Raw genomic sequence first — 15,431 nt, 5'->3', positions numbered from 1 at the left:
CAGTTTAAAAGAGGAAGCAGCGGGAACAGCATCAGTCATGTTTGGAGTGATCATGATATCATATGGATATTGTCTTTTAATATGGAGGCTTTCTCCTTGCTATGTGGGAAAATTCCTGTGTGAAAGCTGTTTACTGTTGTAGGAACAAATAAAATAATTAAGCAATAAGTTTAATAAATTCACAAGCAACATGTTTGCATATGTCTGGTAAATAATATATCATATTGTGAACCAATCTCTGCAAAGACAATATGATTCTCAGGATAGGCATAATGGCTTAGATCCAGTGCTAATTTCTGCTGACAGAAGGGATTTCTGTAATTGAAATGGGACTTCCGTGCTTCCTATTTCCACTATAGACCAAAAAGGGCCAGAAATGTTGCTACTGAGAGATATAGACAATACACACAGAACATTATGAGGAGTTCAGAGAAATCCCTCCCATTGTAAATCCTCTGTGGAATCCAAGACAGTGACTTCCATATAATAATTCAAACTTCACTCAGAAGCTTCTGCTAGTCATATTCAACTCCAGAAGAGGTTTATGTATGATTACTTATGACGAACCAAAGACACTAAGTAGATCCAGACAGATAGTATGTTATTTGGATAAGGATAGATATGCACAGCAAGGGCAAATTCTGTGTTGGGAACCTCTGAAGAATGAATTCCAGTCTGAAAAACAGCCTCAATTACTGATCGCACATTTTGATATGGCATCTGGATTGGAAAGCCTGTAACCTGTAAGAAGAGAATTCTCACTTACTGCCAACTCCTGATGCCAGCACCTGAATTAAATCTATAGTTCAAACCTGCGCCAGTTAAAATGAATATTTGTCCCATATAGAAAATACATTTTAACTATACATCAGTATGAAAAAGGTTGATGAAATTGTGCCAAAATCTGTTAACTATAAATAAGTTTACTTACATATCTGCAACATTTTCTAACATACCGTGTTTCCCCAAAAATAAGACTGGGTCTTATATTAATTTTTGCTCCAAAAGATGTGCTAGGGCTTATTTTCAGGAAATGTATTTTATGTATGATTTTGTGCCCCATTGTGACCAGATCAGTTAAGCCGGGGAGATCTGCTTAACTGTGGGAAAAAACTATTTTTGGAGTAGGGCTTATATTTCAAGCATCCTCCAAAAATCCTGAAAAATCATGCTGGGGCTCATTTTGGGGGTAGGTCTTATTTATGGGGAAACAGGGTACTTTTCTTCAGAATTATGGTTGTAGTCATCAACAGATTAACATTATTGGCAATTTCAATAATAATTCATTAACATCAATGCTAACCCAATAATGTTCTAGAAGAGCCTCCAAATCAGTTTCTTCTTTATCTGTAGCAATACCTCTGCTTCTTAATTCCAGTTTAGGAAGACTTTGTCGTAAGATATTGGTACACTGTCGATGCCAGCGGGTTGGCAGTTGGGATCGCCATTCCATCATTTTGTTCTTTAAAGTCTTTTCAATCCTATATTTGAGATGATTGGGAATAAGCTACATTCTACTACACTGGCAGATTTTATAGCAATTAAACTTCAGAACTTCAAGAACAGGCCAACTACTTGACAGAATGAACCTCTGAACAAAACTGCTCAGTGCTTCTGAGGAGACTCAAAGGTCAGTTTGGCTGAGGAAAAGCCATCCTAGATACAGGGGACAAAGAAATGAGACTGAAAAAAGTTCCAAAGACGACAGCTTTACATTGATTATGAGAGGCACAGTTACATTAAAGGCCAAACTAGATGTGTTGGCATCCTTAGATCTGACCCATGGATGCCAGCACCATTTTAAAGTCTAATGAGATTTTAAAATTCTATAAGTGCTCAATCCTAATCAAGTCTGCAGTGTACCTGTATAAAGGTAATCTTGTTCCTCTCCCATGCCTTTTTGATTGCCAAAATGGACACAGGAAGGCATGCAGCATTTTGGCACAAAAAGGGGAGGAGGGCATCTTCCTGTGCTATTGGCCCTATGAAAACGTTGGATTTATGCCCTGATTTTTCTCAATTTTAAGGAGTCTCAAAGGGCATTACAAACTCCTTCCCCTTTTCTTCCTATAACACAATTGTGAGGTTGGTGGGTCTGAGAGAGATCTAAAAGATCCGTGTCTAGACCCAGGAGCATAGCTTTAAAAATTGCACCCCTCCCTACAGCTGCACCCCTACAGCTGTGCCCTGGCCCAACTCCCCCCACAGCTTCCCCCTCTCGCTACCCCCCTCCATAGTGCCTTTAAAATGACCTAAGTTTCCTTCTATCTGAGCACACCAAGGCTGAAAAGACAGTGGGAGGGGAGACAAGACCAGGGAAGGAGTGCAGCCCCCCCAGCCTCGTCTCCACCCCCACAGTTTTGCCTGTCTGCGCACGCTCAAATAGAAGTTGGGTGCATTTTAAAGGCACCACAGGGACAGTGGGGGCCAAAGGGCCCCCAGACACCTGGGGCAAGAGTCCCCCCCCCACTTCACTATGCCCAATTAGCCCAAGGTCAACTAGCAGGCTTTATGCGTAGGAGTGAGGAAACAAACCTGGTTCACAAGATTAATGTCTGCTGCTCATGTGGAGGAGTGGGAAATCAAACCTGGTTTTCTACACTAGAGTCCATCTGCTCTTAACCACTACACCACTCTGGCTCTATTAGGATTAGGCCCTTGTGACATTTTTAAAATAATCTCATTTGGTTTTAAAATGGTGCCATCTTCCAAGCGTCAGACTTGAGGATGCTGTCATATCTAGCCCTCAGTAAGAACTCAGCACTGGTCTACCACAGGCCTACCACTGGTCTACCTCTGTTCCCTTGGGTCTTTCATTACTCAAGTTCAGCAAGAAAGAAAAATGAACTGGTGGTAATATTGGTAACAAAAATGCAAGCGAGCCACCATGCCTTTTATGTTTGTAACTGTTAATCATGTAAAGTAATTACCTGTTCTGTAGCTCTTCTACCAAACTTTCATTAGTAGGAGCATAAAATATCTCTTCTGGCTGAAACAGATAGTAGTAGCTTACAACACTGTAGAACTATAAATACATTTTAGGCACATCTGGACAAATACTCTGATGGCCTCACACTTTTCAGTACTGGAAACATGACCTAGCTGCTACTGTGAGGACAATCCTAAGCGAGGCCATCGTAAGAAGAAGCTATTTGTTGCTGGCAGATGGGAGTATACTGGAAGATGTCATTTGGTAAGTATGAAGTAGAAGTATAACTGTCTTAAATCAGAGGCTTTTTTATTTTAGCGTATATTTCTAACCTGTCCTGGTATTTCACAGAATACAAAGAAATATTTAATTCAGTTTCTGTTTAGACCTATCCTATATAAAGGTGGCTTGCAACATTTAAACATTTTCTCCATGTATACCCCACCTTTCTCCCCAACCGGGGACCCAAAGCTACTTATATCCTTATCCTTTTATCCCTTTTATCCTCACAACATCTCTGTGAGGTTAAGATGAGAGCAGGTGAATGTTCCACAGTCAGCCAGCACATTTGCATGGCCAAGCGAGTATTCACACCTGGGTCTCCTAGAACCTAGTTCAGTGATGGCGAACCTTTTTGAGACTGAGTACCCAAATTGCAACCCAAACCCCACTTATTTATCACAAAGTGCCAACCCAGCAATTTAACCTGAATGCTGAGGTTTTAGTTTAGAAAAAAAACGGTTGGCTTCCTCTTCCTCCGCCCCACTCGCTTGAGCAGGGGCCAGCCTGCTTTAGCCTCCAGAATGTCCTGTGCGCACCGCTCTGTGCCTCTCTAACATCTCTGCCTCCTCTGCGCCCCCCCCCCCCCGTCGGGCAGCAACCACCCAGAGCACAGGCACCAGGCCCGCCAGCTGAATCCTGCTTGCTCACCGCGGTGTGCGCACGTCATGCTCAGTGGCCCAGGCCAGCCTAGATGTGTGTGTGTGTGTGGGGGGGTGATTTTCTGTCCCCCACATGACGAACTCTGTGTGTGCGTGCCCACAGAGAGGGCTCCGAGTGCCACCTCTGGCACCCGTGCCATAGGTTCGCCATCACTGACCTAGTTTGACATTCTATCCACTACACTACACAGGCTTTCATATTTCTTCCACTTTAGCTTAGTTTATCTTCTCTACATCTGTTCCTTCCACTGCTCAGTTTTACAAAGCATCACCACGTTTCCGCTTCCCACTGTAAGTTAAAACATGAAAGTACAGTTTGAAAAGGTCTGTTACCTGTACAGTCTGTGTTTTTGAATGCTGAAAATTGTAGGGAAGAAACTGTTTCCAAAAACCTTCCTTTGAAATGTCAAAACTAACATACATTGGTGAATTATTTTGTTGTATGTTGAACCAGACCTATCAAAGCATTAGTGCAAATTATATAAGCGATCTGAAAAGGCATATTCTAACATACTTCTTAATATGGTGTTATTAAACAAAATAAAGTAAATAAATGCTTATTAGAGGAAAAGCTGCTTCAGATTTACAGAGGGAAAAGTAGGAACACATTCTCCAACTTATATATTTAAACAGAGATCTATCAAATTCACTGACTTCTTTTTTATTGCAATATGTTAGCTTATACCTGCTGGCCAATCATCCATTTTAATTCATGTTCAAACACAGATTCCAATTCATTCATTTGCATGTACACACAAAGAGACCATTTCCTCTCGTGGAAGAAGTAAATGTGAAAGGCATTTGCTGAGAAATACACATTTACTTCATCTGCACTTCTGTGAATGTGTCAAGGAATAGCAAAGATAAAAATGCTATTTTATGCCAAATCAGATCACTGGTTCATTTTGCTCTGAGCTATCTATCTGTTCTGACTGGTAGTGATTCCCTTATAGGGAGTATTCCCTACATTCCCTAATTCTGCAGAGCTCTATGTGTGTGTGCATTAAAATTCAGAATAACTTTGAGACACTGCAAGTGCACTATTGCCCATCCGTGCTCAGGATAATTGCTTGTTATATCAACAGGAGCTAATGTCCAAAGAGCATCTCTTGTTGGCTAAGAGTTTTTTTCTTGAACTTTCGGAATATGATACTTATTGAAGTCTAGATAAGTGATATCCATTCAGAAAAGTCTTAAAAGCAGTTGGTAGTTTCAATAGACAGAGACAAAAAGACAGCTGAGAGTTTTCTAGCTTGTGACCTGGAAACTGGAACGCAAACTGGGGAGTAAGATGCAGCACTGTTTGCTATCAGAGAATCTGATGTAGGTTATATTCTCCACTGATAGGTGTTCATATGGCTGTTTGTAGATTTGTAAACAGAGTGTCATGAACACACTATTAATGTCCAGGATCTTCATCCAAAGGAAAGGTGAAACTCTGCAATATTATCAAGAGAACTTCCCACGTCTTAATGGGGAAGCTTTTACAGTTTATTATGACTTCTCTCTCTCTCTCTCTCTCTCTCATTATAATTACTTACATTTTCCCAACTGATTAAGCAATCTATACTCTGCAAGGGGCAAAATGCATCAAACTGCTTATAGCACTGGCCACTCAATGGATTCCACAGAAAATATTCTCCATTTTCCTGTGTTAGCACATAAGCCACGTTTCCCTATATTAGCAAAAGAAGATGTTATCAAAATTTATTGGTTTTTGAATAACAAGAGAAAACAGTGATATTTTATTTTCTCTGATATGTAAATAAAATTCCACATAAGAACATAAGAAAGAGCCTGCTGGATCAGACCAGAGTCCATCTAGTCCAGCATTCTGCTACTCGCAGTGGCCCACCAGGTGCCTTTGGGAGCTCACATGCAGGATGTGAAAGCAATGGCCTTCTGCTGCTGCTGTTCCCGAGCACCTGGTCTGCTAAGGCATTTGCAACCTCAGATCAAGATTGGTAGCCATAAATCGACTTCTCCTCCATAAATCTGTCCAAGCCCTTTTAAAACTAAGCCCCTTTTAAAGCTAAATCCACTGATCATTTAGCAGTTTGATTATTTTTACCAATTATTCTTCACTATATTGACATACATACTTATATTAATTTTTCATATACTTTAGAAGATTGAAGACCTATGTCAGTTCAAGAGCGTAGAGATGTTTAAAACTGTTCCTATGAATAACTATGAATAAGATGCTTTGGGGAGAAAGGGCACGTGAAACCTAAATTGTCCTGGCTACTCTGAATCTAACGGCACACTGAAGATTGTTCAGGATCATCTAACATGAAAAAGAAACCATATTCTAACTAACAGGAATTTGGAAAAACCCATTCTGCTGGTGAAAATTTTGAAAAACCATTTTGTGCTAGATATCTGGTAGAGGACTCAGCTCCTATGCATTACTTCTGTTTGCCCAGCTCTTTATCCATTATGAAGGTAATCTCATGCTGCAGAATATGCTCTTCTGGTGCTAAGTGCTTTTTGCTCATTGTAAAACACTGGTCTTGAAAACACCTAGTAGCAGAGAAATGCCCTTCCCAGTGGAGGATCACCTCTACAACAGAAAACAGTGCAGTAGAAGTAGAAGATATATTCCAACTGAGAATTGTTTGTTGCCTGACATTAGCTCTAGATGTAGCTTTTACAGCCCAATCCAGATTGGGCAAGCAGGCAGAGATGGCACCATTCCGGGACCACCCTGCCTCTCCAAAGAGCTTTCCTGTGGCCCAGGAAACCCAAGAAGAAAGAAATAGCCCAGCCACCAAATTTCCCTCATAGGGGATGACGGAGATATGCCACAAAAATCATGGCATATCTCCAATGGCAGCTCCCTTGGAACACAGGGGCTGGGCAGGCAGTGGGAGCTGGCCTGCCGGCGGGCTTAGAAATGGCAGCCCTAGAGTTGGCACCAGCAGGCCTAGAGATGGATTGGGTGCTGTGGAGTCACATGTTGCCTGCCAGCCTAGGTAAGCTGCCCCTCTCCAGCGCATTTGCCCCTTGCACCTGCAGAATAGGTACCAGAGATGGGTATGCCCCTCCCCCACTCTGAACTGGGCTGCCCAACTAAAAAAATCAGTCTTAGGAGTCACTTGACTAGGGATGGAAGCATATTAGTGCTCTTGGTAGAAGGGGAGCTGGTTCTTTAAAATGCTCATAGGAGGAAGTTTTCCAGGTAAGTCCAGTGGATCTGCAAAATTAGCTTTCCTCCAGGAAGGGTCCACAAGTACTTCCTTTGTATAAGTAAAAGCAAGACACAGAATCCAAGCCACAGGATGCACAGCAAGGTATAAGACACATTTATCATTTCTGGTACTTAACAAATGGAAGTCAAGTTACAGTCTTTTAAAATGAGCTTACACGGCCATGTTTTTGGTGTGACAAAGGCTATATATTTTATTATTTCACACATACAATGTGGTTAAGAGTTTTATGGGAAACAACAAAAACAAAGGTTTAAATATTGCAGTAGACTTACTTCTAACACAGAAGATCCCATCAACACCCATGATTTCTTCCCAATATAGATAAAATAATTACAGAGAAGCACAGCATGCTCTTCTTTATTACCAACACCCAAATTGATACAATGCTATAAGAAACACAAGAAGTTGCATTAAAGATGGATGGATGGATGGATGGATGGATGGATGGATGGATGGATGGATGGATGGATGGATGGATGGATGGATGGATGGATGGATGGATGGATGGATGGATGGATGGATGGATGGATGGATGGATGGATGGATGGATGGATGGATGGATGGATGGATGGATGGATGGTGAATTTTCATCTTCTCACAAAATTATATAACAGCAAAGGTACCACAGGTAAGTTCTGAAATGGAAATGCTCCTCTGGCCAACCATTGATGAAATGTAGCTCCAACTAGCAAACATCACAGAGCTTTCAACCAGTTGAGTACTTCTTCTACAATTACAATTGACCATGTCATTAATGTGCAGCTTCCCAGTCCAAGGGAAGTTCTGTTCGTTATCCCACATTAACCCAGTTTCCTTACAAACTTTTAGTGAGAGATCATTTAAAAATTACTCCTGGCTAGCAGGAGAGTACATCTGGATATCAAACCTTCTATTACCTTCCAAAATGTAGACACCCTTAACTATACACCTGAAATCTACCATGGAAAGTCTCAGGCAAGAGGAGGAAGATGTTGGAAAATTTCATCCCAGTTGGGGGCAAAGCAGAAAAGTTACAGCTGATTGTATGTTGCTCAATGAAACCAATAAATAATGCAATAACAAATTCAAACGCATGTAATAACCATAATAAAGAAAACAAAAAATTATTAGCCAAAACATTGTGAATCTAAGTAACATAGATAAGTAACACATCTAGCTAGACCACGTCAAACAATATGTTAAAGCCAAACTATTTTTTTACCAGAGATTGTTTGATTAGTACCTCTTTCCTTAATACTGTTTTGCATCATTTTCCTAAGTATAGATATTAGTTTTGTCCACCTCACAGGGGAGTGAGGCATATTTCCATGGAGTTCAGTTACATTGCTGTTGCATTTGTCATCACACTTGCAACTGCATTTACAATTGTATTAGCATGTGTCTTGAGTAGAGTTCATTTACGGTTGCATTTGAATGTCTCTGGTTTTGGGTTTTGGCGTTTTTTAGTACTTGTTGCCAGGTTCTGTTGATTTTTTAATTCTCTTCCTTTTTGCTGTTTGTGAATTTTAATAGCTTCCTTGTGTAGTCTGACATTTTTGACAATTCTGACAGCTACTATATCACAGCTACACAGGTCTAATTATGTTATATCTCATTAGTGGCTGAGCAATTTAAAATTTGAAATTTTTGCATGTAAGTTACCTAGGTTTGGAAAATTTTAATATCTGACAGTTATTTTTACACTTTTATTATTTGCTAGTCTTTCGGATAAACTATTGTATAAAATACAGTTGGTACTGCTACAGAATCTTCTGCAATGAAATCCAGTTTGTCAAGTTTCTTGCCAAGTTCTCATTTTATGCTGTTTCAAATTTTTAACAGTTTGTTACATTGCTTATTACATTGTCTTATTGTACATTCATATTCAGTTTGTCAAAGTTATCTCAGTTGAGCTAAGCTTCTACATTTTGGATGAAGTCTTGCTTAGAGTCTTCTATTTAACAATGCTATCATTCTTCAGAATATCTTTATTCTTTTTTAGTCTATGATATGCATGTCATATGGGCCTTATTTTAATTTTTATGTTTTTTAAAATAATTTTTTTGTTTTTTAAAGAAATAATTTCAAAGATGACTGAAAGAACTGGATACTGATAACGCTGCCTTTAAGTTTCCTTTTAACTAACTCTTGCTTTTTTATAGAAATGGGATAGTGATATGAAAGGACGCAAAAGTTAAAATGGCTTTCTTCTGCTTGTCTTGGATGGGCTGGGGCAGCAAGGGGGAGGGCATTTGTAGCAGCTAAACTGGATGAGAGAACCAGTGTGGTGTAGTGGTCAAAGTGTTGGTCTAGGACCTCGGAAACTCAGTTCCCACTTGCGCCATGGAAGTTTGCTGAGTGACCTTGAGCCAATCACATATTCTCAGCGCATGACTCTGGCTAGTATTTGGACAGGAAGCCTCCAAGGAGTATCAGTGTCATGATGCAGAGGCAGGCAATGGCAAACCACCATTGAACATCTCTTGCCTTGAAAACCCCATGGGATCACTCTAGGGCCCTTTCTGCACGAGCGAAATACAGCGACCCAGGGACAGCAAAAACGCTGTCCCTGGGCTGCTGTTCACACATGCAGCAGCGCCATCCTGGCCGCCCAGGAGCAGCGTGAAGGTGCCACTTTTAACCTCTTTCAACGAGCAAGGTTTTTGCAAAGTGCCGTCTTCCCGTTGGCGCGGTGTGAACAGCACCAGCGGGAAGATGCCACTTTCCCCCTCCCCTCCACTCACCGTCCCATCCAGCATCGCTCTGGAGGGCTGCAGAGACCCACCCACACTGGGCGGGTCCCTGCAACCCTCCAGAGCAACGCTGGACAGGACGGTGAGTGGAGGGGGGCGACCGGAGGCGGCTCCATACAGAGCCGCCTCTCTGGCTGAGAGGAAAATCAGGGCCGCTCACACGCTAGTGTGCGAACGGTCCCTGAGCCGCTACCGACATAATTCATGCCGGTGGAGGTGCATTTCCGCATATGTGCGGAAAGGGCCCAAGTCAGCTGTGATGTGGTGGCAAATGAATAAATGAGCCAGCCCTATCCTAAGCACTACATTGCTTAATTGATAGTTACCTCATCCACAATTCAGGTATCTAAGACACAATATTTATCATATGTATCAATTTCCATCATTTTCTTCTTTTTTGTAAATCAGACATCATAGGCCATTTCCCCACTCACCTTTTGTTGCGCGCTACTCGCTCCAAGTAACGCGGGTTCCAGCGGCACTCCCCACTACCGGAGCGGCGACAATGCAACCGCCCCGATTCTGCCACCCTCGTGACCCCTCAGCGCGTGTCATTTCTGTTCCTGTTCAGAACAGCGCCTTTTGGGAAACCCCGTGCGACTACCTGGAGTGGGGAGCGTGACTGCGTGCTCAAAAACACCCGAAGCTTACAAAACCGTTTTGCCTCTGCTTTTTTTTTTTAAGTGAGGAAACGGCCATAGACAATAGGCCCATCTCTCTGATGTTGTTCTACCTGATTTCTCTGGAAGCGATTTCTCAACAAGATGATAAAATTGTAGAAGAGCATACTGTGAAATGACTTTTGAAGTGTGAATGGCTTTAAATATTGAAATTTGTAACTTTTCAAAAAAGCAGTATTTGTTTAGTCTTTAAAGAACATGCAAAGAATGACATATCAAACAGAATAAAGTTTTATCTGAGTTTATAATTTGGAATTACCTCTGCTGTAATCCAAACATCAACCTCATTGTTTTCATCCACTGTGTCTGGTATACAAGGAATTAAAGACACAAATCGAGATATAAGGTCCTACAAAAGAAACTGGAATGAGTATATCCCAGGAATGCACCCTAGCAAATGCAACTGGAAGAATTATATTTAGGACTGTTGAAAACCATATAGCAATACATCAATTTATTTTGTAATACATTCCTTATGACAGAAAGTTGGCAAGTCAAAAGACCAAACTGTGAAGAGAAAATGCAAATGCGTAATGGGGAAATTATTACAAATAATATTTTTTAAATATTGAACCATTTTGAATATTCCTCATCTATGAAAAATATTCTGTACTTACAGCTGTTGAATTAAGATCTGTAGAATACATATCTAGCAACTGCTGTGGTGGGTTAAGAGAGGTTATATACTTTGTTACTAAAATATTTCTTCCTTCATTGTTAAAAATAGAGGTTATTATTCTCCTCTTTGGAAATAATGCCTTGCACGTTTTCTTAAAAATGCATGCTTTTTGCAAAAGCAATTCATCTTCATGATCTGTAAGCTAAAGACATACTTTTAGAAGTTATACTATTTTTCAGAATTCACCAATCTTCTTAAATAAGATTAGTAAAAAATTACTAACCTTATCAGTTTCAGTGTTATCTTCAGCAGAAGATAGTTGCGGTTCAATAGTGGCAAAGATAGTTAGAAAAGTATATTCTTTCAAATTCTGCCTGTAACATTCTTCTTTAGGAGGTACATACGTTTTACTCCAAGTATATCCAAGCAAAACTGGCGGCATATTTACTTGAAATGTGCCACTAATCTGTGAACAAATTTTATAACAATCACTTTCAACCCTGCAAATACTAAGGGAAGGTCTCAAAAACTGGATAATGTAGTGGAGCTACAATCTTACACTATTCCATACTCTGTTTCACCAAAAGAAAAAACCCATAATTTGTAACTTCATTCACCACATGCTGCACCGTCTTTGTTTTAGAATGTTCCATTTGGGTCCTAGTGCCTACCTAGTTCTGCTAGTTAGGCAGGCACAAGGACCCAAACAGAGCATTCTAAAACAAAGATGGTGCAGCATGTGGTGAATGAAGTTACAATTATGGTTGTTTTTTCTTTTGGTGAGACAGACTATAAAAAGCAATACAATATTTTGGAATGTAAAATCATTGGGGTTTTTTTTTCTTATTCAGTACCTTTGATTGTTCCAGTAGGGCAGAGAAAGGAAACATAATAGATCCAAGCCAACTCTTTCTCAGAAAGGAATGCCCACTGCAGCCCTTCGGACAGCCAACCTAAGGAAATACATAGCCTGGATAAATCTTTTGATTTTCAGAGTGTGCTTTGCATGTGTGAATGCACTTGGCAATGTTTCCACAACTGCAACAGAAATCTTATAACTACTGCTTTTTCTTCCAGTTACACCTATAAATACACATGCCGTTGAATCTGAAGAATGTCTATTACTGAATATACAAGGTGTTAATAAACTATTTTTCAACCTATGTATCATTGAAAATACAAATGAATCAAAACATATATTTCTCAACCATAAAATATTTTGGAAACCAATCTTTTGCTTTTGCATTTGGAGGTCTGATGCCAGGACTGAACCAATAAGAAATGTCATGCCATGCAAAGTGACATAGATGCAAGCACTCAGGGACTTATCCCAGCAGCTGACTTACGCCACCAGAAAATGTGCCATAAATCGGTCTTTCCAGTGGGATTTTTCAGGCAGTCAGTTTTTTTAAAAAATCCTCCTTCTCACGCTGCTGGAAATCCCATTAGAGGTAGTGCAGATGCACTGCCGCATTACCATCCTCGGCCACCACTCTACCACCACCACCACCCTTTGGATTGGGATGCCCATGATAGCAAGTGAAAATATAAATAATTCAAATTAAAAATAAAAGGCAAACAGGGAGATACCATGACTTTCACTAAGTCTCCACACTAGACCAGATACTTTCCTTAAACCATGCTGTAATTTAGTTTAATGTCAATGATGCTGTAAGACAATGTTTAGAGCACAATGTAAATAGCTGCTTCGCTCCTTAAATTATAATCAGTGCATATAGAAAATAGTACTGCAACAGTGGGTTGTTGAACACACTTCAGTACACTTTCCATTGCTTTGCCAATAATAGAACTACAACATCTTGGATATCTGATTCCAGTTAGGATTATCTCAAGGGATTGATACACAAAGAACCACAGGGGTACTCTTCCTCATACCTTGCTTGTCCTCATTGTCCTTGGCCTGTGAGGAAGCCCTGATCTTTGCAAGCCAAAATGATACCTGAAATCTTGCAAAATTCCAGGTACCATTTTGGAGTGCCATAGCAACCCACCAGTTGTTGAGATGTACAGCTCCCATCATGCAGCAGGATCTGGACACAGAGTCATCCTATGTGACATCAGAATTTTGGCTGTGGGCAGTGCACAATGCAGCAACATCCAGTACCAGAGGGAGCTGAAGGTCACAACATCCAGCCAGGTTACTAAAGACTTCACAAGACTTCCAGTACCATTTTGGTGGCTTTTACAAGCTTACACATCTGTTATGCATCTAAGGGACAAGAATACATTACAGCAGTGGTTCTCAACCTTTCTAATGCAGCGACCCTTTAATACAGTTCCTCATGTTGTGGTGACCCCCAACCCTCACATTTATCCATTTTACAGATGGAGAACACTGATGCAGAGAGTCTTAGGCAACCCTTGTGAAACGGTCGTTCGATCCCCAAACGGGTCATGACCCACAGGTTGAGAACCGCTGCACTACAGGAATTAGGAGGCGAAAGGGTGAAGTCAGGATTTTTGAACCCCACTGCACAGATTTTGATACTGGTAGTACTGAAAAAAAATTGTCTTGACTAAAATTATTTACCTCATGATTTTCCATCATAAATTCGTCAAAAATGTTAATGTATATGTTGTCTTTTATTTTAGATAACCCTGAAAAAGTATAATCACGTCCTGGAGAGCTGTAATAAAGCAATATTTTAATTAAATCGAAGAGCTATGCTAGCTTTTATGATAAAAAGTACTCACAACAGGAAAAGCAAAGATTATTTTTGACAAAGTAATGTTATTCTATTGTGGTTTAGATTTAAAAATCCATGTGCCCGAGCAGCCATTATTCTGTTCATGGGTGGTCCACCGATTCTGCTCCTCAGCTACAGCACACTCTCCATGCCATGCATGGTCAGTGACTTTCCGGATGCTCGGGGCAGGTGCCAGGAAGGATGACTGTCCCCTCGCACAAGCTGATCTTGGGATTCAAGCTGATAGCTTATATTTGAAAAAATGCGACATGTGCAATACTTAATGTATTTCCCCTGCATGGCAGTCACTAGGATAAAACTCAGATTATTGAATGCCACAAGCCAGGACAACAAAGCCTGCAGGAATCTTCCTAAATACTCTGAATCCCAGTTCTAATGTAATTTACGGCAGTTTGTAATGGCCCATACAAAGCATACTATTCGACAGCCAAATCAGGGCCCAATGATCCATGCCTTCTTTGCTCTACTGAAAAAAAGCCCTTACAAATGAAAAACACAATTATTGTGGTTATTTAGCCTAGGGGTGTATTCAGGATAGCTTATTATCACTATCCTTTTCCTATCGGCATATTAAACATGCTTTTTTTTTGTAAACCCACTGTGATTCTTCAATAATTGTTTTCAAAATTGAGGGAATAAAGAAAGCCAAAATTGCAGTGAAAGAAACAAGCGTTTACAGAGAGCTTGACAAAACAACTAAAGTACTATATACATCTGAATCGAATGTGAGAGACTAGTAACTTGCATAAAATCAACTTGAAGTTCTTCATTCCAACATGGGTGAGATCCATCAGCGGTGCTTGTCTGATAAACTGTGTTCTGGAAAGAAACTTCAACGAAAGGGTGAACAGCCACCTACAACAAGAACATGTTTTATACTGAAAATAACACAGTTCAATATCATTTTCAAAAACTGGTGTTTTTATGATAAAAAATGACTGGTTTCTCCAGAAGTGAGCCTATTACCTACACTCTGTAAAAACTAGATGTAATGGTATCCTCATGACCACTACAGGGACCACTGCCATTTTTAAGTAATTTAAATATCCCACAGCACCACAGCAGGCTGAGTCACTCTTGTTCCCCAACCTGTGCTTTATCAAGTGACAAAATGTGACACCCCACCCCCACCCCCACTGGCAGTTTAAGCAAGTGAAAAGGAGTCCAGAGGAAAACAAGCATTTAAAACAGTGGTTCTCAACCTGGGGGGAGTAAACTCCATGATTACTCCAATTTTATGAAATTAACTCCCAGGAGAGGGATGATGCCCTCCATAAACATTTTCAGGAGGCATTCTAAAGCTCTTTTAGAAAGCTGCCATGGCTGCCACACCACCTCCAGAAGGCTTCTAGGTGGCATGGGAAGACAGCAAACAGAAAATAAAACTGGTCATGTGGGAACCCTCCAAAGGTCTGAACCAGTGTTTCCCAACCTTTTCAACATCACAGTACTCTTGGCCTCACTCTTCATATCTCATGGTACCCCTGCCATCCCCTCCACCTTCCCCTCCCAGTGCCCCTGCTTGCCATCCCCACACTTTCACCTCCAAGGGTGAAGGGAAGCACTGGGGACAGGTTGGGAAGTGGCTG

General features: G+C 40.7%; 1 protein-coding gene across 1 annotated transcript in view; it reads right to left on the bottom strand.

The window, feature by feature from the left end:
* Positions 1-156: 156 nt before the first annotated feature.
* Positions 157-15,431, bottom strand: part of CC2D2B (coiled-coil and C2 domain containing 2B) — a 69,385-nt gene continuing 54,110 nt past the window's right edge. The window contains exons 25-36 of the mRNA XM_048506671.1: positions 14,588-14,697; positions 13,665-13,761; positions 11,968-12,066; positions 11,397-11,579; positions 11,112-11,315; positions 10,754-10,843; positions 7,355-7,468; positions 5,412-5,546; positions 4,204-4,326; positions 2,931-2,989; positions 1,304-1,481; positions 157-741 (exon numbers count right to left, since the gene is read on the bottom strand). Coding sequence (XP_048362628.1) covers positions 553-741; positions 1,304-1,481; positions 2,931-2,989; positions 4,204-4,326; positions 5,412-5,546; positions 7,355-7,468; positions 10,754-10,843; positions 11,112-11,315; positions 11,397-11,579; positions 11,968-12,066; positions 13,665-13,761; positions 14,588-14,697 — 1,581 coding nt within the window. The 3' untranslated portion in view covers positions 157-552. The remainder of the gene's footprint in view (positions 742-1,303; positions 1,482-2,930; positions 2,990-4,203; positions 4,327-5,411; positions 5,547-7,354; positions 7,469-10,753; positions 10,844-11,111; positions 11,316-11,396; positions 11,580-11,967; positions 12,067-13,664; positions 13,762-14,587; positions 14,698-15,431) is intronic.

This window comes from Sphaerodactylus townsendi, linkage group LG08, assembly GCF_021028975.2.
Source record: "Sphaerodactylus townsendi isolate TG3544 linkage group LG08, MPM_Stown_v2.3, whole genome shotgun sequence".
In the NCBI taxonomy this organism is placed as follows: Eukaryota; Metazoa; Chordata; class Lepidosauria; order Squamata; family Sphaerodactylidae; genus Sphaerodactylus; species Sphaerodactylus townsendi.
This window is presented reverse-complemented; position numbering and strand designations above follow the sequence as displayed.